Genomic DNA, 22,782 nt, shown 5'->3' with positions numbered 1-22,782 from the left:
ATTCAGATAACCTAATTCAGTTTTGTTTGCATTAAACTTCAAATTATCAGGAGGCGACTGTAAATCATGTTGAAATCTATTATCACACACTATTCACACTAAAGACTGGCTTGGGTCTACAAATGAAACCCAACCCGAGCCTGACAGAACCACATCCTACCCATGCCTGACCCGACCCGAGTCCTTTCATTTTTTCCCGTGCCCGACCCAACCCGACCGCCAGAATATAATCAACTCTATTGAAGAGGTTGTGCTCTACCTTGGATGAAATCGCTCACTGCAGACTAGTGCGAAGTGTTTCCCACCTTGACATCCTGGCTATCACTGTGTCCAACCTGGCCCGAGCCTGAATGCCGGACCCGGAAGAACGACCCAACCCGACACGTCGGGTCCGTTTGGGTCCGGTAGCCATGCTGTAATTCACACACGCGTTTTAATGTCTATTCTAATTACTCAAACAAAAACGTTTTTTTTTCTTGATAAACAATATCCCTTTAACTATACCCTTGGTCCCAGGAATTTCATGGCACTTCTGAGAGGTGTAAATGGGACTAAAGCTACTACTATGTGACCATCCTTGTGCACAGTGAATACTCCTCTTTGCACTTGTGTGAGAAATTCAGTCAACAAAACATTGTACTTTTTCACTCTAGTCTCCCTGCACTCCTTTCCTCAACTAATTTTCCAGTACAGAAGGTAGACAGACTGCAGAAATCCCTCACCAGCTGTCTATTTACTGATGCATGCATGCAGCCTGCTGTCTGCATCTGTAACCACTAACTACTAGTCTTTTGGAGATGGAGCTTGTGGTTTGGTTCCCAGCATTTAACACTTGCAATGTTCAAAAGTCCTCCAGACTCCCATTTGCTATCTTGTACCCTTTTATTTTAAACAGAAACTCATTTTCATGGCTGAAACTGAGTCGTCATGAATATAATATTCGCACTTCACATTAGTGAATTGATCTTTGGGGGGAGAGATGGAGAAAGCAAAACAATTTGCATTGTTTATATTGTTCAGGTGAATTGCTTTTAGAGCGAAAGTGTTAATTCTTTAAATACAAAGCTAGTTAGTGTATACAGGGACCTAGCTCTCACCATTCATGGTTTCTAGTCTCTTCCCCCACCCCCCCACCCCCCCACCCACCCCCCCCCCCCCCCATCCCACCCCAACCCCCTTGCCAATCGCGTCTCATTTTGAAGATAATTTTAGCCATTATGCTGTTTCCCACCCAGTTCTTGTCTTTGTTTTTGCTGGCCAAGACAACTTACCCTCCCTATTTCCATCAGTTTCATAGCTCCAAACCACAGTATCATTCAAACCTGATCTGGCTTATTTACTCACATAGCAGTATCGTTTAGACTAGTTTATAATTATTTTAAATGTTTTTTGTTTAAGTTTGTTCTAGCTGCTTTATTTCTGTATACATACATAATAGTGTAGAAAGTATCAGGTTTCCTATAATTTGAATTTCAGCACTTTTTTTTTTGCTGGTTAGCAGTTTGTGCTGAAAAAAGATACTGAGAATGGAGCATTGAACAAAACGATACAGCATGGAAGGAGGCCATTCAACGCATTACATCAGTGCCAGCTGTTTGAAAGAGCTATCCTATCAGTCCCACTCCCCAGCACCAAGAACAACTAGTTCAGGTAGACCTAGAATTAAATACAAAGTACAACTCCCTCAACTCTGCCTACTAAAAAACAAGTTATATATGGAGTTCTGAATATGGCAACAGTATTGGTGAGCCAACGCAATATTTGGCATGCACAGCACATGTTTTACTGGCACACCTAGGGCTGGATTTTACCAACCCCCCTGACATAGGGTTTTGTGGCGAGGGAGGCCAGTAAATGTCTCCAGGAGAGGGCCGCCTCGCACGCCGGCAGGGCCTGGCCCGCTATTACCGACGGCAGCAAGGCCTCGTGGCAGACCCCAATCTTTTCTTTGGTGGATAGTAAGAATCTTTTTCCCAGAGTGGGGGATTCAATTACTAGGGGTCACGAGTTCAAAGTGAGGGGGGAAAAGTTTAGGGGGGATATGCATGGAAAGTTCTTTACGCAGAGGGTGGTGGGTGCCTGGAACGCGTTGCCAGCGGAGGTGGTAGACGTGGGCACGATAGCGTCTTTTAAGATGTATCTAGACAGATACATGAATGGGCAGGAAGCAAAGAGATACAGACCCTTAGAAAATAGGCGACAGGTTTAGATAGAGGATCTGGATCGGCGCAGGCTTGGAGGGCCGAAGGGCCTGTTCCTGTGCTGTAATTTTCTTTGTTCTTTGTTGTTTGAATATTTAAATAAATTAAAATGATTGATTTAATTAAGCTCCTGTCGCCGCCTGACGTCCTGCTGCGATCTTCGGCCCAGCAGCCGGCACTACCACCCCTTCAGATCCCCGTCTGGGGGAATGAGGTGCAACTCTGGGGGTGGGGGAGCTAAGTTTATCAGTGCAGGGGGGGTAGACTGGAGTCAAATTAAAGCCATGGGTGTCGGGGATGGTTGCAGTTGTAAGTTTGTGCAGTTTGGAGTGGAAGCTCAGATGATAAAAGTCAGTGTTTTTGGGGGGGAAAGGGCAAATAATTAAATTAATTGTTATTGGACGAGTGGGAAAGGGGCAAAAGAGATGTATTTATTTTAATTCAATTTACCTTTAAATATTTAAATTAGCCAGTAGGGCTGACCGCCCTTTAAAAATGGTATCAGCGCCTGCGCACAGGCAGCTGATGCCATTGCTGACGACAGTCTGCCCCCTCCACAAGATCGGTGGGCCAAGGGGACCCCGCCCCATGCCTGCAAATAAGCCATGCACGGCAGATTGCGGCAGCTCTATGGCGTGCGCACCGTTTTTTCCCAGATTATAAGATCCAGCCCATAGTTAAGAAAACTTCACTTTCAAACCAAGTGTCATTAGATAATGAGTAAGCACTGAAGCTGATTATTTTTTTAATGGCGGCACACTCAGAAATTTCAGCCTCATGTGTTCCTAGTATTTGATGGCCCAGTTCACAATGGCTAGTGGACTTGCCAACTGTGCACTGCAGCTAATTTTTATTTTTTTAAGGTTAGTTGATCTGCGTAGAAATATTTTGTAGAGTACAGCAAGTTATATAAAAATAGTTTTTTGTAAATGTGCTCTTTTGTAATCAAGTTTCAGGAATCTTTCTTGTACAATTTGTTTTCTATTTGCTCACCTCATTTTCTTGACACCAATTAAACACTACTTCAAGCAATGTCAGTAGCTCCCAGGCTATTGGGGTGCTATACTATGTCATATCTGTGCTGTGGTTGATTGCTAAAACATTGAATTTACACACTTTATCATCTCTTTAGGAAAAAAATACTTGTACTTGTTTTAACTTGTTGTAAAATCCAAGGAAAAAAGAAAGTCATGTTCCAGCATGGCAGTTGTATACGGCCTGAGTCAGGAAAGACCAATTTTCTGTCATTAATTCTTAGGAGGAGAACCACTTTTCATTGTCTTTATTTTATTTTGTTGCAAAATTTACTAGCACACTACTAAAACCTGTTTTTGTGATTGTATGTTTTTGAAAGCTTTTTTTTCTCCTCCTTTCAGTTTTCTCCTCTATTATCTTCTGAAGGAGTTGATTTATGACCGATTACCTTCCAGTATCTTGTCCAAGTGGCTTTCTAGATGGGTCAGACTAGGCAGTGAATAACCATATGGTTTTTTCCACCATAGAGGGCATCGCAACTGAGCCTTGATTCTATCTGTACCCATTTTCCACACTTCACTTACAAGCATCGTTAGATAATGAGTAAGTATCAAAGCTGATTTTTTTAAAAATCCTTCTCAGCCAAGACATTTCCAAGCTGAGACTAGTAGTCCAGCACAGATTAGGAGTGGCAAATGATATCGTGGCCGGGATTTTTCCTTCGGCAGATGGGAGCTGTCCACTGACTGAAAAGTCAGTGGCGAACCCGTCTCCACCGTGCCTGGGGATCCGATCTGCATTTTGCAGTTCACTGGCCTTTAACTGATCTGAGGTGGGACTTCCACCCGGGAGCGGTGGCCAATGCTGGGACTGCAACCCAGCCACTGCAAAGATGATGTCGGGTAGCCCAGAGAACAAAAGTAAGTTTTTGGTGCCTCCCCAGGGGTGATTGGTCGGGCCCCTGCGAGGCAATGGTGGTCAGTTGGGGGAACAGGGGTGTGTATTGGGCATGTTCGGGGTAGCGGTGGGGGGGGCCCTCCGGGCACAGGGTACCTGATGATGAGGGCAACACCCCAACCCTGGCCGTCAAAGAGCCACCTGCTTTTGTCAGGCGGCTTCTCTTGGGCCTGGGTCACCTGACCAGCCACGAGTAAAATCTTCGTGGCATGTGATTGGCCTGGGGCAGGCAGGCTGTTTTGTGTCGCCGTGGCACTCCGTAAAGTGGTGGTGGGAGCGGGACGAGAAGGGCCCCCCGAGCCTCCTGCTCTGTCTGGCCACCTTCCTGCTCTTTTGGGGGGACATAAAATTCAGGCCATGCCTTCTGATATTTGATGGTTTAGTTCGCACTGGGTAGTGAAATTACTGGCTGTGCCATTGAGGCAGCTAATTGTGATTTTTATTTTTTAAGGTAAGTTGATCTGTCTAGAAATATTTTGTAGAGTACAGCAAGTTATACAAAAATAGTTTTTTGTAACTGTGTCCGTTTGCAGTCAACAAAATTGCACTTAAATTTAAAAACTAAACCTGTTGTGAGCTAACTAAACAATACAATGCAATGACACTCAACCACTGGCATGCATGAATTTTCTTAACTAGGTGTGCTAGACAAGTGGGTGGGCTCTGATTACCTTCCCAAATATAAAGTTTTTATCAAAGTTTGCAAAACATGTGCTGTGCATACCAAATATTGTGTAGGCTCGCCAGCACTGTTGCCATATTCAGAACGTCATGAAAAATCTTTTCTTAGTTACATCTGCAATAACCTTTGATTATTTGGACCTGGGAACAAGTAATTCAAGATCAAAATTTGTGGATGATACAAACTGGGGATTATAACTAATACTGAGGAATAATGCAACATATAATACAAAATGATATAAGATGATGTGAGGAAGCTTGCAGACTGGCAGTTAAGTGCCAAATGAACTTTGAATAGATAAATATGAGATGATGCACTTTGGTAGGGAAAAATAGAAACATCACCTACACTTTGGAAAATAATACCGAATGGGGTGGAAGTGTAGGAACGGTATGTGGGAGGGGGATAAGATTATTCACTTGCTGGCCAGAGACCACGCCGTTTCTGCACCATTTTATCTTTTCCGACTTTGAAGTGAGCCAGAAACGTGTGCTGCAGGCAGGCAGAGGAATAATTTAAATCTAAAAGTGGCAGCCAGATGACATCATCAGTGCCGCGACGTGATTTTTGCAATGAATCGACGGGGGAGGCTTACCTAGTGTCAAACCTGCTAAGATAAGTAATATTTTTTATTCTTTGGTAGGGTTCCATGGGGACCAGGAGGAGCAGAGGTATTAAAATGAAGCCCAGTTGTTAAATTCAGTCAGCGCGTGCTTCCCTCTGAACTTCCATTGTTTTGACGATTTGCATTGCAATGGTTACCGTAAGCCAACTGCATCTCTTATTCCCTGCTGCGTAACTCGGGACGAAGAATCAATCCCAATTCTGGCAAATTGCTTCCTGAAGAACACATAGAATATCAGCTATGCCTTCTCTTAAATGGAATGATAGCGAATATCACCGTTGGATCACTTTGTAGAAGGTAAACTACTGACCAGATATATTTACAAACAAGATGATTCATAAAAGCAAAAAACATAGGCAAATTAGCAATCAACAACAGCTAGCGTTTACACAGTGCTCTTCACGTACAGGAAGATGTCTGACATATAACTCTACTGATTTGAGTTTTAGTTCTTTGAACCTCTTCCTGCCATCTATTGAAAAGTGACCGCTTATGGGTACATAAGTGCTTCTAATGGTACTTGATCCAGCTATCTGTAGCGCATTGGTCAACATGAGAATATAGAATGCTAAAAAGGGAATTTTCCCTCTCGAAGTTCACACGATTCCTTTGAAGATGATGTTGCCAATCATATATTAGTCATTAGAGTAACGATGGTATCCCATGAGAGTAATGCCAATCCAAATCATTGTCTGCAGTGGCTTCATTTCTTTAAGATGGACAGAAACAAATGATTATACTTTAAGCAGCCAATTCACAGATGCTGGAATACCAACCCCGACTTACATTATTGGCATACCAATTGCAAATAGCACTTCTGTGTGGGATGCTGATCATTGACGGTGTTTAAAATACACCTTCCCCTTCAAAGATAGCCTCTAACTTAACTATTTCTTTATTGAAGCACCTTTTGGGTGCAAAAGCCTCTGATCAAACCTTTCAGTTTTCAATACAGGGCTTGGAAACCATATTTGATTTGTCACAGCTTTAAAATGTACTATAAAAATCCACATTTCATAGACTTTTATCGCAGTGGGTACTGCATGTGCCAGACCTAAATTTGCAGTTTTCAGCATTCTTCTGACATAGAACTTTCTGGTCTTGAGAGTACTGGAACCTGTGTAGGGTTGAGAGCAATGCGGTTAGTGTCAGCCTCAGTGCAGTGCACTCTCATCTCTGAGTCAGAAGACTGTGGGTTAAACCGAGGCTCTGACTTCCCCCTCAGGTGGACATCCCTCTGCACTATTCAAAGAAGAGAAAGGGAGATTGTTTTTCCCCACCCCCACTCACACCTGCCTGTCTTATTGGTAATATTGGCTGCTGTGTTTGCCTATATTACAGCAGTGACAATACTTCCAAGGTATTTCATTGGTTATATATAAAGTGCTTTGGGAAGTCATGAGGTCGGGTGAGGCACTATAAAAAGTCTTTAGTGACTTGAAATAAGTAAGCATTATTCACCAAAAACCTAAAACTTTACATCCCACTTTTTAGAAGCCAATTTTGATATTGGGAATCTCAAAAGAGGCATGGTATTCTGGTTGCTTTTTCTCCATTTTATCTTAAGATTTTAAAATGGAATTTAAAGTGTGAAATCCCCCAAAAATTGTTAATTTATACTTGGCTTTAAAAACTACCAACCTCTTTGTTAACTGTCTGAAAACATTAACTGTAGGGGAACTATTCATGAGAAATGGCCACTTAGGCACTTCTATGTCTAAGCCAAGGCATTGAGGATAGCAGCTTTTTGACTGGGGTGGGGGGCATCTGATCTGCGCTTGATCATGTTCAAACCTGACATTCATACAAGCATGCTTTCTGGTTGGGGTCAATCATTATCAGGAATCGGACCACGGCTCATTTTGTTTCCCAGAACCATGTAAAGGACAGGTGACACTGATTAGTGCATCCTATAATTGCCTCTGGCTGAGGTCAGCTAGTTAGTATCTGTTCTCTTTTAAATGAGTATGTAATAAAAACATCTGGAGCCCTTTGGGACTTTGGAAAAAAACATGTTTACTGAAATACTAAAATATGACTACACTTTTAAGTGCTGACCTAGATTTGTGTGTTTAGTACATTTTGCTAAGTCACATGAACTTTTGTTTTTATTGGCGAGAGTTATTCCATAACACTTGGACACTTCATTTAATATCTACCCATGCATTTAATAAGTGTGCAGATGAAAGTATTAACAGGCAGCAACAGCTTTTTTTCCTTTTCAGAAATCAAGACAGGTGTATTTTTATGTAACTTGTTTTTTTTTTAAACGAGTCACTTTCAAATCCTGGCATATTTCATGCATTCATAAAATATTGTAAAATACTTTCAAAAGACAGTACCAAATAAGACTTGTCTTGAACTAAAAGCACCTTTCATATATTTAATTTGAAAAAGTTCAAGCAAGGAAGCTGTATCCCTGGCAGGTACAAAGTTAACTGATCTCAGCTGGTGTAGAGTACATTTAGTCTCAGTATTGCAGGGGGAAATTCACCACGTTTCTTGCCCCTGATTGCTATCCAGTGCCCCATTCTGAAAAATACAAATATGTTCAATCTAAGATGAGAGTTTAGATCTGGGCTGTGATTCATCCACGAAAAGAAAAAAATTGCAGAGCTATGGGGAAAGAGCAGACGTGTGGGACTAATTACATTGCTTTTATAAAGAGCCAGCACAGATATGATGAGCAGAATGGCCTTCTGTAAAGCATGATTCTATGAATAGCCTGTTGCTGGTTACTGTTGAGGCCCACAAATGAATAATAGTCATTTGGCCCAAGATACCCAGAAGGTCCCCAGCTGCAGCTCCAGAATTTGCACTGCTCCAGTGGAAGAAATAAAATATAATTGGTAATCAACCTTGTGTTTACAACTTTTCCTCTGATGCAAGGCATTTTTTTTGCATAAAGACTCCAAATGAGGCCATTATAGAGGTTTAGCCTGGAATATTTCTTCAAGCAAAATTATAGTACAAACTGAATTGTAGTCAAGCACATTTTCTTAAAATCAAATTAGTTCTTTTTTCCTCGGTTTTGCAACAGCTCAGCAGCTGAGGCTGCCATAGTAACTGAAGTGTCATTGTGACTCTATTCGTTCTGTATGCTAGTTGCAGTAGTATTTATGCACAAGGTGCAATAATATGAAGGTCCAATTTTCAGTGACATGAATGTTGTTTAAAAATTCATTTTTTGACGTAAACCAGGAAACTTGTGTTTAAAATACTGAACTTATTTGAATGGAGAGCACATATTAGTAAATGTTATCTTTAATTATTTAGTAGCGGGTCAAGTGCTACACTGCACCCAATTTAATAGCACACATTTTTTTTAATATGTGAAACCTTTTAAGAGATGTCCCATTATAATCTGAAATCTTCCATTTATTCTTCTGCCCCTTTGGTCGTCTCAGGCTACACACTGACTGTTGTCAAAAGAGATGGTGACCTAGGCCTCTACCAGTATTGCTCTAAGTTCACTTCTAGGAGGGCACAACAACCCATGGATAATCGAGCCTTTTTTTTCCCCCTCCCCCACACAGCAATACCCCCCACAATGTGGGTTCAGCAGAGTTGGAGGATTGCCACACATAAAAGAAAACAAGAAATAGGAGCAGAAGTAAACCATGTGGCCCATCGAGTCTGCTCCGCCATTCAGTACAATCATGGCTGATCTTGGGCTTCGATTCCACTTTTCTGGCTGCTCCCCATATCCCGTCTTTCCCTGCGAGACCAAAAACCTATCCCAGCCTTAAATATATTCTGTGATGGAGCATCCACAACCTTCTGGGATAGAGAATTCCAATGATTCATAACCCTTTTGACTGAAGTAATTTCTCCTCATCTCAGTCCTGAATGATTGACCCCTTATCGTGAGACTGTGTCCCCGTGTTCTACATTCCCTGACCAATGGGATCAATCTCTCCGCTTCTACCCTATCAAGCCCTTTCAGAATCTTGTATGTCTCAATTAGATTACCCCTCATTCTTCTAAACTCCAGAGAATATAGGCGCAATTTACTCAGCCTCCCATCATAGGACAACCCCCTCATCCCAGGGAACAATTTAGTAAATCTTTGCTGCACCACCTCCAGTGCAAGTATATCCTTTCTTAAATGTGGAGACCAAAAACTGCACACAGTATTCCAGGTGCAGTCTCCCCAAAGCCCTGCACAATTTTAGTAAGACTTCTTTATTCCTGTACTCCAATCCCCTTGCAATAAAGGCCAACATGCCATTTGCCTTCCTAACAGCCTGCTGCACCGGCATGTTAACTTTGTGCGTTCCTTGTACGAGTACCCCAAAGTCTATCTGAACATCAACACTTACCAGTTTCACACTTTTAAAAAATATTTCTATTTTTATGACTACATTATACTGCATTTGACATCTTGTTGCCCACTCACTTAACCTGTCTTTATCTCTTTGCAGCCTCTCTGCATCCTCCCTGCAGCTTACCTTTCCACCGAGCTTTGTATGATCAGCAAACTTAGGTACATTACTCCCTGTCCCTTCATCCAAGTCATTAATATAGTATAAATAGCTGAGTCCTCAGCACTGATCCTTGAAGCACCCCACTACTCACTGCCTGCCAACGTGAAAATGCCCCATTTATGCTCACTCTCTGCTTCCTGTCTCTTAACCAATCCTCTATCCCCACTAAAATATTACCCCCAACACCATGAGCCCTTATCTTGCCTATTAATCTTTTATGTGTCACCTTATCGAATGCCTTTTGAAAATCCAAGTATACTACATCTACTGGTTCCCCTTTATCTGCCCTACTAGTTACATCCTCATTATCAGTTGCTTTTGCGTTAGTACATTTGGATTCTGGGATACTGGTGTTCATTAGATGCTCTCAGTATTTGCATTACTTTATTTGGCTCCCTGATTAAGCGGCAGACTAGTTGACCCATGAAAACTGGCTCTACAATATTGCTGCCAGGAAAAGGGAGCTGAATTTATCAGCGTAAACACCAAGAGCTGGCTCACAATTACTGTTCTCTTGGAATCTGAATTAAAGCAAAACCAATATAAAATTAATAGGTGCATAAACAAATGCAGGTTAATATGAAAGCCAGCACGGATTAAAGGAAAATTGTGTTTCACTAACTCGCTGGAGTTTTTTGAGGAGGCAACAAAGAGGGTTGATGAGGGCAATGCAGTTGATGTGGTGTACATGGACTTCCGGCAGATATTTGGTACAGTGCCATGCAAAAGACTTGTGAGCAAAGTTATAGCTCGTAGGATAAAAGGGACAGTAGCAACGTGGATACGAAATTGGCTGTGTGACAGAAAACAGAGTAGTGATTAATGGATGTTTTTCGGGCTAGAGGAAGGTTTGTAGTGGATTTCCCCAAGGTCAGTGTTGGAACCCTTGCTCTTCCTGATTAATATTAATGACCTAAACCTTAGTGTACAGGGCACAATTTCAAAATTTGCAGATGATACAACTTGGAAACATTGTGAACTGTGATGAGGATAGTGTAGACATAGACAAGTTAGTGGAATGGGCAGACAAGTGGCAGATGAGGTTCAATGCAGAGAAATGTGAAGTGATTCATTTTGGAAGTAAGAAAATCGAGAGCGAATGTAAGATGGAGGATACAATTCTAAAGGGGGTGCAGGAGCAGAGGGACCTGGGTGTGCATGTGCATAAGTCATTAAAAGTGGCAGGACAGGTTGAGAGAGTGATTAATAAAACATACAGTCTCCTGTGCTTTATTAATAGGGGCATAAATTACAAGAGCAAGCAGGGTATGTTGAATTTGGATCAGACACTAGTTCAGCCTGAGCTGGAGTATTGTGTCCAATCTGGGTGCCACACTTTAGGAAAGATGTGAAAGCATTGGAGCGAGTGCAGAAAAGATTCAAGGGAATGATTCCATGGATGAGGAATTTCAGTTATGAAGATAGATTGGAGAAGTTGAGACTGTTTTCCTGTGAGAAGAGAAGGCTGAGAGGAGGTTTGATAGAGGTATTCAAAATCATGGGTCTGGACAGAGTAGTTAGGGAGAAACTGTTCCCACTTGTGAAAGGATCGAGAACAAGAGCACACACATTTAAAGTAATTGGCAAAAGTGACGAGGAAAAACTTTTTCACGCTGCGTGTGGTTAAGATCTGGAATGCACTGCCTGTGTGTATGGTGCAGGCAGGTTCAATCGAGACATTCAAAAGAGAATTAGACTGTTGTCTGAAAAGGAAGAATATGCAAGGTTACAGGGAGGAGGTGGGGGTATGGCATTAGGTGATGTGCTCATTCAGAGAGCTGGTGCGAACATGATGGGCCGAATGGCTGCCATCTGTGCTGTAGCAATTCTGTGATGAAAGCAGGTACTTGGTCATTTTTTGCATTAAAAACCATGTAAAAAGAAAATTGGTTTATGGACAAACATTTTGATTACTGAATATACTTTACATGTTTACATCAAAACTTTGTGGCAGCATTTCTGATAATTTCTGATTAGAAAGTAAAATGGATAGTATTCAAGTATTTTCCTCAGCCTGTTGAACATTCCAAATATAGTAAAAAGCTGGATTCTTTAGCACTATCTTTAGGTATAGAAATGCTTGGCTGGCCCAATAGATTAGATAGTGGGGTAAGCTGCTACACTTAAATCAAATATTTGAAACAAACCATTGCAAATGATTTTGTTCAGTTCGTCCACAAAATGCCCCTCTTTTTTTTTTTTCCCTTTCGGGGGAGATGAAGTGTTAAATAAAAAGGGATGCGCAGTTCATCTTGGGTGGAAGAGAGGAAAGGGATTTAGCTGGCTTTTCTGACAATCCTGAGCTGTTTTGGCTGTCAGAAAGAAGTCTAAAGCCTTGTCTAGTCTGGTTTCCTGGATGCAAAACATAAGAACTAGGAGCAGGAGTAGGCACTTCAGCCCCTTGAGCCTGCTCCGCCATTCAATACGATCATGGCTGATCTCATCTCAGCCTCAACTCCGCTTTCCTGCCCATTCTCCATAACCCTTTAACCAATTACTAATTAAAAATCTCTCTATTTCCTCGTTAAATTTACTCAGTGTTCCGGCATCCACCGCACTCTGGGTAGTGAATTCCACAGACTCATGACCCTTTGAGAGAAGTAATTTCTCTTCATCTCTGTTTTAAATCTGCTACCCCTTATCTTAAAACTATGACCTCTCGTTCTAGATTGCCCTACCAGAGGAAACATCCTCTCTATGTCTATGCCATGTTGATTGAAATAAACCTTTATACTGAACATCACAGCAGCTTAAATGTAGCACTGTACAGAAAGATTTTTAATAAATGTGATGGGCCACTGAAGAGTTTAAGAGGAATTATTTAGAATCATCACAAGGACTTCTGTGGTAAAATAGGATTATTAAGTTGAATCAAAATAAACATTGAACTGCAACTGATATTTTGACAGTTTTTGGATTCAGGTAAATCTTGCAAAAAAGGACTGTAAGACTGAAAACGCAAAATTGTATCCACGTGCAAACCTTGGAAGTTCTGGTGGTTTGAGCTTGCAATAACAATCTGATAGCCTGTGTTTTTGTTCCTCTCTTACAGCTTCAGTTTGGCCTTGGCCTAGAATAGATGGCAGACAATGTCAACAACTAACAATATAGCACAAGCACGGAAACTGGTGGAACAGCTGAGGATTGAGGCAGGCATTGAGCGAATCAAGGTGAGATGGTCTAAGGTCAGCAGGAAGGATCTGGATTAGGGCACATTAAAAGAATCAAGATAAAATGAGTTATGAGCGTGAGAAAGAGAGTTGACTTGGAATCATGGAAACATACATCACTGGAAAAGGCCACTTGCCCATCGTGCTTGTGTTGGTTATTAGAAAGAGCTATCCAGTTAGTTTCACTTCCCTGCTTTTTTTCCTGTGGTCCTGCAATTTTTCTTCGTTTTCAAGTATACTGTTTTTCTTTTAAAGTTACTGTTGCTTTTCAAGAAATGCATGCTGCATTTTTACACACTCTGGTTGCATTTCTGCTTCAGCTGTAGCTCAGTTTTCACGTACACTGCATTTCTTCAAATATAATCTTCCATTTTCTGCAGCTTTTGCATGAAGGAGGCTTTGTTTCCTTACTTGGGTCAGTGCCAGTCACATAATACAAGAGATTAATGTTTACCCCATCCTTACCTCAGACACCAGAAATGCTCTTCATAGTAATATTTTTAGCTATCATAGAGCAATGTGTTTTTTTTAAATTTAGCTTCTGTTTTACTTTTTTTTTTAACATTTACTTAAACCCTACTGCCTGACTCCTGAATTTCTGTACTTTAATTTGCCTATTTAAATCAAAACCCTGCAGGCGTAGCACATAACAGTCTGGAGTCTGGAGCCAGTTAATGACTTGTAACACTCAAACTCTGAACAGTGTGTGTTCTGAACTAGACGGTGGATCCCACCCATTGAATCATGCAAATTATTTCAAATTCAACTTCATCCGTCCCTACAAAAGATTATTATATATGTACTTCTATAAATCCTAATTATGGATATTTTCCAAGAGGGAAAAAAGGAGACTGGACTCTGGCAATACTTCAGTTTTACTGACAATTTAACTGCAGAATTTTGCAAGTTTTAATCTTTTGGTCCACACCAGAAGAAAATCTGACATGTTCACAGAGCAGCTTGCAGTGAGAGTCCCAGTGGCATAAGGATGTTACAGCACATTCAGTTGCATCCCGTAACTCGTGTTTAAATTGAAATAGAAAGCTCATGCTATACTGATGGCTTAGCTGATTAAAGTGGATGTAAAAATCCAGCAGCATTTTTCAAAAGCAGGGCAGTTCTCCCAATGTCTTAGCCAACATTTGCCCATCAACTAAGACTACCAAAAAACAGATTATCAAGTCATTTATTTCATTGTTATTTGTGCGAGCATACTGTGCACAAATTGGTGCTATGTTTCCCACATTATAACAGTGACTACAAGTACTTAATTGGCTATAAAACGCTTTGGGATGTCTTAAATCATGGATGTCTTAAATCATGAAAGGCTCTTTATAATTGGGAATCTATCTGTCTTTCAAGTACCTGGGCAATACAGATCAGGCTCCCTCATTGGCCTCTGCCATTAGCTGATCTTAAGTGGGGAAGCAATAAGAATGGGATGATTGGATTCAGCACTCCTAGATTAGGGAGTGGACGATGGAGTTACTGCTCCTGATTATTATCTGATATCCCCTGCTTCAAGTGTATGTGAGTAGAAATGTGTATGATATTCGTTTCCACTCAAATAGCCACCTACTTTCACTGTCTCTGCTCACATGCATGAGAATGACCTCTTGAACAAGGTCGCAGAATTCTGCCAGTGGCCATGGTGGTATACCCAGCATTGGTCAGCACCTTCAGGAGAAAAGCAGGTGCCATTCACAGCTACGCGCAGTTGGGATCCAAGACCTGATAATGATGATCTATGGTGAAATATAAGGCAGCTGGTTGGAGGTGGACCTAGCAAGTATTACATTTGACTACTTTTGGCTGGCTGTTACCAAGTAGAGATGTTTAAACTTAAGTTGAGGGATTCCCTTCCCCTACCCCAGCAACAGCACATTATCAATGATGAGATAAGCTGTATGCCTGCTGTACAACCTGATTTTAAGACTGGCTGTTAGAGGCAGTGGAAAGCATGCAATTCATACACTTGGGCTGCTAACTAGGCCAGCCACAAACTATTGTAATAAAAAGTGGCGTTTAATTTTTGAATGTCTTGGGATTCCACTTAATGTCACTCTTCTGGTACCCCACATCAACATAAGAGTCACTTGAAGTGATTCTGTCAACTGATTGTTTTTCAGTTACATGCAAGCTTGGAGTGTGGGGGGGGAGTTTGGTGCTATGTTTATTGTGAAGTAGTTCTCAACTATTATGGAAGTTACAGCGACCTTATATTTTCACTTCAGATCAATATTAAACCTGATCTACAAGAGAAAAAAATAACCAGCATAAAACATCATTGATGCTATCGATTTATTGTGAAAGCTTGTTTGAAGTGGGCCAGAGGATTTAAATGGGTGTACTAGCAGTTGCGATTATAATTGGCAACAAACAGCTGACCTCTTTGGACCATAGTACTTTTCCTGTTATGCACTGAATCCAGGCTTGGTTTAATGGTTTTATTTTTAAAAATGTTTTTCAGGAATTTTCAAGATTGATTTTCGAACTTTCAAAAACAGTGAAAATTTGGCGCAGGGGAGAAACAAGTTAAAATTTCAGATCAAGCCTTATGAAAAAAAAATTCTTTCTTGTTTCACTGTGTTCTCTGCATGCGTTAGTACGGAAAAGACAAATGTATTGTATGAAGACTACAGCCTCAGGTTTAAAGTGATTAACAAATCAAATTCTATTTTTTTTACAATATGGGAATTTTTTTTTAAACTGGTGTTTGGGGAACTCATTCTGTAATTTGCATTCATTTATAATTGCAATTAGTGGTTTATGATAGCAAAATTCTAGAATATTTACAGGCGTTTTATAGATTACTTTCTGTCCATTTTGGAAAACTGCAAACCAGTAACTTTTACTGGGATCGCAATCAATCAGAATACAGGGTTGAGAGACAAAGTTAAAAGCAGTGTTTGTAGTTCAAATCTAGGTAAAATGGGGGAAAGGCAGGTTTTTAAAACCAAGAGCCATGGAATGTCAATTCAAGCCTCAGTGTACATGAACATTTCTCTTTCAGATTTCTGAAACCTCAGCTTTTTCTCTTTTTTTTTTGGTTACTTTTCCTTCTCATTTTCTAAAGGTGGCAACTGGTGCTATTAAGTTTGGTTCCATGTGTAGTGATGGCTGTCTAGCAGTTCAGCCAATTATTAGATTGGTCAGATAGTGTTAACTTGCTTTTCAGTTTTGGAGCCATCCAATTTGAGCCTCAAATCTAACCTGAAATAGTGGTTCACACTTCTAGCAGGAAGTAATGGTTAGCAATCGGGAGTAGAAATCCTGACTCTTTTCTCCCTCCCTATCTTGGAGACATTGGGGTGGGTTTTATTGCTATCCCAAATACACACCGTTAGCTTGGTTGAAACGGATTTACTAAGCAGATCCAGGGACCAAATAATACATTTTTGGTGTTTCAGACTTATTGCTACACTTTGTGGTGCATTTAACTATTTTGTTGCCCAGCATTTCTAAATAGCTACCTAAATATTATGATGACCCTCAAACTGTTTCTTTCTCAACTCTGATTTTCCTTTGCACTGTGTTCTACATCTAAAAATAACGCTTTGAATCCTTGCTAGAATACAACATTTGAGGTTCAGCCAAAAAAGTGCATTGTAACTAGCCAGACACTTTATTACTGAAATCCATTGTGGATATTTGAATATATTCAATGGAAATGGTTCTGGGCTAGGGAGGAGATCCCAGTCTCTCTCAGTGAATCCTGTTGTAAAAATTGACTGCTGCATTTCCTACATTACAGCAGTGACTGTACTTCAAAAGTATTTAAAGCACTTTGGGACTCCCTAAGGTTGTCAAAGAGGCTATATAAGTGCAAGTCTATCTTTCTTTCTGTACCCCAGCAAAATCAAGAGCTTCTGAAGAGGAGGGCAAAACGTTTAAGGAGCACATGACAAACTAAGATGATTGAGGTTGACTGTATGTTGTAGAGTCCTGTTCCTATTTCCAAGCACAGTCATTTACCTGAGAGAATAGCATAATTTAATGTGATCTTGCTGCCATTATTCATTACCTCAAATATAATCCCACAGTGCTGGTCAGGGGCCATTAGATATCAAAGAAATTTCCCACGAAGGACTGCAATATTGAACTACCACTTTGCCTTTTTTTAATTGATACCTGATGTGGGATTTGAAGAGAATATAGTATTCTTGAGGGGTTTTCCAGATTGGAAACTCATCACTGAAGTCAGTCTGGTTGGTAGCCAAATCAATATTTCCTTTTAATTTGCAACTTGTTATAGACACTTGGCTCACCCTCTCCAGTGCATTCCATGCATTCATGAATTCCTACATCAAGCAAAAATTACTTGGACCATCATTTCGGCAAATTCAATGAACCAGTGAATCATCATTGCCAGAGACTGAGAAATTTGGAATCCGGCAGACATGTTTACTACTAAGTTTCTTTTCTGTCTGGTTGAAGATCAATTCAGAACAACTTTTGGTGATGTGTTCAGTCTTGTGCCTACAAATACTGTTCAAACCTGTGAAGAAAAAAAGCACTAAGAAACTAATCTAATTTGCAGCTACAGCAACATATAATTACAAGGTTGATTTACATAGTGCCTTTCACATCCTCAGGGCATCTCTAAGTACTTCACAGCCAACGAAGTACTTTTGTACTGTAGTTATTGTTATAACGTAGAAAAACGTAGCAGCCAATTTATGCACGGCAAGGTCCCACAAACAGCCATGAGATAAATGACTAGAATTTTTTTTTTTAATGATGTTGGTTGAGATAAACCTTGTGTTTAGGTGTCTCGGGGTCTTTTACTGTCTTCACCTGGTCTTATTGTAGCAGGGTTTGATTTTTAAAACAGTGTTTTAAGCTCCCCCCTTGGTGAATCCTTGTTCACCACTTTCCAATTATAAGGCAAAGAAATGAGCACACCAGGTTTTCTTAGATTTAAAGAAGAAAAGTGAAATTTATTAAAACTTAAACTCTAATTCGGTTAACGCCTACGGATATATGACGTGTCCACACTAGCATGCACATGCAATACACACATGCCAATAGGGACAGAAAAGAGCAGAAGAAAAATAAGAGATGTTTGAGGCAGTCTCTGAAGGGGGTTTCTTGTTACTGTTTCTGTGTTTGCAGCTCACCATAGAGTCTTTTTTTTCATTGGGGCTCAGTATTCTTCAGCCTTGTTCACGTAGGAGACTTTTCTCTCTTTGAGTTCATGTGTCTTCATTGGGTCTTCTGTTCCGTGAGAAAGAGATGGGAGCAAACAGGGGAGAGGAGTTCAGTCCAGGAGCAAACAGCTGTCTGAGTTTCTTTCTCTCAGCAAGTTAAAATTCAAAAAACTCCAACTGTCTGCTAGCATGCAAATGTCTTTCCAGTCAGGATCTTGGCAGTTCCTTGTGATAGGCCCTCTTTTCTTCCCAGCCACAATTTTAAGTTTTGATGTTCATGTGACGAAATAATGTATGCCTCAGTCTTGGCAAGTGTGGGTACGCATGACACTTGACTGAAACAACAGGAGAGCTCCTCCACTCTGTGAATGTTACCATGGAATCTATGTCCCCCTGAGAAGGCAGATCAGAATTCAGTTTGGCATCTCATCTGAAATCAGCACGTCCTCGTACTCCACTGAAATATCTACCTAAATTTGCTCAACTCTCTGGTGCAGGGCTTTCACCCATTACCTTCTAACTCATGAATGCGAGTGCTACCACTCAGCCAAGGCTGAACCTTCTCCCCCCTCAATACAGTGTCACTACACTAAGTGCACTCTTGTACTTTACCTGCGTGGAGACTAGTTCCGTGCAATCCTTGATAGCAATGTTCTACTTTTCAACAGGGACAATCACAATCAAGCCTGTCCTTAACCTGAGGCCCATACCTGTCCTAGCAAGGGACATTGGAAAGTAGTTGGTAAGAGAAATCCTGGCTGTTTTCCACACACCCCTTCCCCTGACCCTTAAAGAGCATTGCAAATTTTATCTCTCCTGCTAAAGTCCTGACTAAGATCAACAAACTGCATATACTGGGTATTAAAACTAGGACCTTCTCGTCTGTATGAATCAGTTACACAATGTCTTCTCTAAATGAGCCAATAGAGGAACTCATTAATCATCTTTACATCAATACCTTATTTTAGCACTTTAGCAAAAAACATGACTAAATATTTTCAATAGTAGTTTTTATTCAGTATTGCACAACACCTGTATACTAAGCAAATTTTCTGCTCACTGGACAAGAGCCAAACTAACCCGTTTCAATGTGGGTAAGAGACTAATTTCCTGTTTAAATCAACTTTATTTATAGAGTTATTGAGTTAATTTTCTAAAACATTTAACTACTGTATTAAAGTACTGAATCTCTACCAGAAGCACGGGAAATTCATTGTCTAGATTTGTATGGTTTCTTTTTCTAAGATGTTTCTACAGTTCCCCGTTGCTTTCTCCGGCCATGCTTTCTGCATTAACTCTGGCCATCTGGGCTGAGAAATATTTGAGTTTGGTCCATGATGGACTGAGTCATAGAGTGTCATAGGGTCATTTACATTACAGAACAAGGCCATTCAGCCCATCAAGTCCATGCCAGCTCTCCACAGAGCCATGCAGTCAATCCCACTCCCTGGCTTGATCCCCATATCCCTGCAAGTCTATTTCTCTCAGGCAGCCATCCAATTTCCTTCTGAAATCATTGTCTCTGTTTCCACTGCCCTTGTGGGCACCACCCACTGCGTTAAAAAAAAAAAAAAAGTGCTTCCTCATATTAACCCTGCATCTTTTGCCCAAAACTTTCAATCTATGTCCCCTAGTCCTGGTATGATTTGCTAATGAAAACACCTTTTCCTTGTCTAACTTATCTAAGCCTGTCATAATTTTGTGCACTTCTATTAAATCTCCCCTCAATCTCCTTTGTTCTAAGAAGAACAAACACAGCTTTTCCAACCTAATCTTGTAGCTAAAATCCTCCATCCCTGGGGCCTGGAACCATTCTGGTAAATCTCCTCTGTACCTATCAAGGGCCCTCACATCCTTCCTGAAGTGTGGTGACCAGGACTGACGCAGTACTCCAGTTGGGGCCTAACCAGAGCTTTATAAATGTTCAGCTTAACCTTTTGTACTCAATGCCTCTATTTATAAAGCCCAAGATCCCATATGCTTTACTAACTACTCTCTCAATATGTCCTGCCACCTTCAAAGATTGATACACATGCCCCCCCAGATCCCTCTGTTCCTGCACACTCTTTAGAACTGTGCCATTAAGAATATATTGCCTCTCCCTATTCCTTCTGCCAAAATGCATCGCCTCTTACTTGTCAGTATTAAATTCCATCTGCTGCCTGTTTGCCCATTCCGCTAGCCTATCTATGTCCTGTTGCAGGTGATTCATATCATCCTCACTGTTTGCCTCACCTCCAAGTTTGGTGTCATTGGCAAATTGAGATTCTACTCTGTATTCCAAGATCCAAGTCATTAATATATAGCAAAAAAAGCAGTGGTCTTAGCACCGATCCTTGGGGAACAGCAAAAGCATCCATTTACTACGACTCACTGTTTTCTGTCTTTAGCAATTTTTTATCCAATTGGACCCTGACCCTCCAATCCCACACGTCTCTATTTTGTTAACCAGCCTTTTATGTGGTACTTTATCAAATGCTTTCTTAAAATCCATATAAACAACATCCACCACATTCCCTTCATCAACCTCTCTGACGTCATCAAAACATTAAATTAGATTATTCAAGCATGATCTGCCTTTTACAAATCCATGCTGGCTATCCTTAATTAACTCTAACCTCTGTAAGTGTCCATTGATATTTTCCCTGATTATTGTTTCTAAAACTTTACCCACCACAGATAAACTAACTGTCCTGTAGTTGCTAGGACTGTCCTTACACACTTTCTTGAATAAGGGTGTTACATTTGCCACTCTTCAGTCCTCTGGCACCTCCCCCATATCCAGGGAAGGTTGGAAGATTATGGCAAGCACTTCTGCTATCTCCATCCCCACATCCTTTAGTAACCTGGGATGTAAGCCATCCAGACGAGGTGACTTATCAATCCTAAGTGTAGCCAACCTTTTTAGTATCTCCCTGCTGTCAATTTTTATCCTATCCATTGCCTCTACTCACCCCCTGCTCTACCGATAGTTTGTCAACCTCTATTTCCTTAGTGAACATTAATACAAAGTACTGTTAAGTATATTCGCCTTGCCCTGTGCCTCTAAGCATATATTACCTTCTCTGCCCCTCGCCTCGTTTTATTACTCGCTTACTACTTACATGCCAGTAGAAGATCTTTGGGTTCCCTTTTATGTTGACTGCCATTCTATTTTCATCTTCACCTCTCCTCTCAACTTTATTGTATATGGCCTGGTTCTCTCTCGATGAGTTCACCTGACATGCATCATACACCCTCTTTTTTGTTTGTTTCATCATTATCTCTCTCTCCCTCATCAACCAAGGAGCCTTGTTTTTGGTTCCCCTACCTTTCACCCTTGTTGGAATGTTCTGAGCCTGTAACTGAAGCATCTCTTCCTTAAAGATAACCCCTTTTTCCTATACAGCTCTTCATGCCAGTCTTTGGTTCCATTCTACCCTGGCTAGATCCCTTCTCATCATGTTGAAATTTCAATCTAAATATTCTACCTTATTTTGTCCCTTGCTTTTCTGCATTACTAGTCTAAACCTTATGATACGATGATCACTCTTACCCAAGTGCTTCCCCACATACACTTGGTCCCCTTGGCCCACCCCATTTCCCAGCACCAAGTCCAGCAATGCCTCTTTTCTAGTTGGGCTGAGAACAAACTGATCAAGGAAGTTCTCCTGAACATATTTTAGGAATTCTTCCCCCTCCTTACCCTTTACTCTAAAGTTATCCCAATCGATATTTGGTTAAAGTCCCCCAATATCACCACTTGCACATCTCTGTGATTTCCCTATAGATTTGCTCCTCTATCTCTCTCTCTCTCTCTCTCTCTCTCTCTCTCTCTCACTATTTGAAAGCCTATAGACCAGAGAGGTATTTCTGTAGGGTAGGACTGGTGCTGTTTAGCTATGCTTTGTTTTTGATTAAACTTCTCAGTCACACTAAGCTCATTTTCAGTAATCAACTATACTAATAATTGATGAGTATTTACAGCCTCCTACAAAAATCTATTTTCATTATTCATACCAATGAATAGTCCTTTAATGCAAAGCTATTATGCAACACTTTTTAAATCTTGTTCTCATCAATTCATCTGTCCCCTCCTGAAGGCATTTAGTTCTGGCTAGGGTTTGGTTCCCTGTGTGCCAATTGCCCTTCACTATCTCACTCAAGTGACTATTATTAATGTATGAACATTGACTGTGAGTTTCAGCAGACTGTCAACCATTAGGGCATCTGAGCAAGTCAAGGCCATTCAGGTTAATTATAGCACCACTACTACCACTCCAATTCAGATCAGCTAACTCTTACCTGGGACTTTCCTTTTTTTAATGGCTCTGCTACTCATAGCTAAACCCACAGATCTATCTATGGGGAAGAGCACTTTATAAATTTCCTATATCTCAGCCTTTCCATGGTAAAATCAGTATTATAAATGTGTTAACACTGAAATATTTCTTCTATATATGTTAAGACATTGCAAGTGCAACTGTGAGTATACAGATGATCACATTTTCCTTACGTTTTGTCAATAATACATTGATGACCTATGTACAGCACAC

At 40.7% G+C, this 22,782-nt stretch overlaps 1 protein-coding gene across 8 annotated transcripts in view; it reads left to right on the top strand.

The window, feature by feature from the left end:
* The window catches only part of LOC137351573 (guanine nucleotide-binding protein G(I)/G(S)/G(O) subunit gamma-7), a 231,760-nt gene that overhangs the window by 168,102 nt on the left and 40,876 nt on the right, over positions 1-22,782 (top strand). For 7 of the 8 annotated variants that reach the window (XR_010969519.1, XM_068016125.1, XM_068016130.1 and 4 more), the window contains one exon: positions 12,980-13,097. Coding sequence is in view for 7 of the 8 variants with exons in the window: in XM_068016125.1 (XP_067872226.1) it covers positions 13,017-13,097 (81 nt within the window). In the remaining variant the exon portion in view is untranslated. Of the gene's footprint in view, positions 1-3,703; positions 3,780-5,458; positions 5,738-12,979; positions 13,098-22,782 lie in introns of those variants that run through there. The other variant, XM_068016128.1, reaches the window with a different exon arrangement.

The sequence above is a fragment of the Heterodontus francisci genome, chromosome 36 (assembly GCF_036365525.1).
Source record: "Heterodontus francisci isolate sHetFra1 chromosome 36, sHetFra1.hap1, whole genome shotgun sequence".
Classification (NCBI taxonomy): Eukaryota; Metazoa; Chordata; class Chondrichthyes; order Heterodontiformes; family Heterodontidae; genus Heterodontus; species Heterodontus francisci.
The sequence above is the reverse complement of the archived record's forward strand: the minus strand, read 5'-3'. Positions and strand labels throughout refer to the sequence as shown.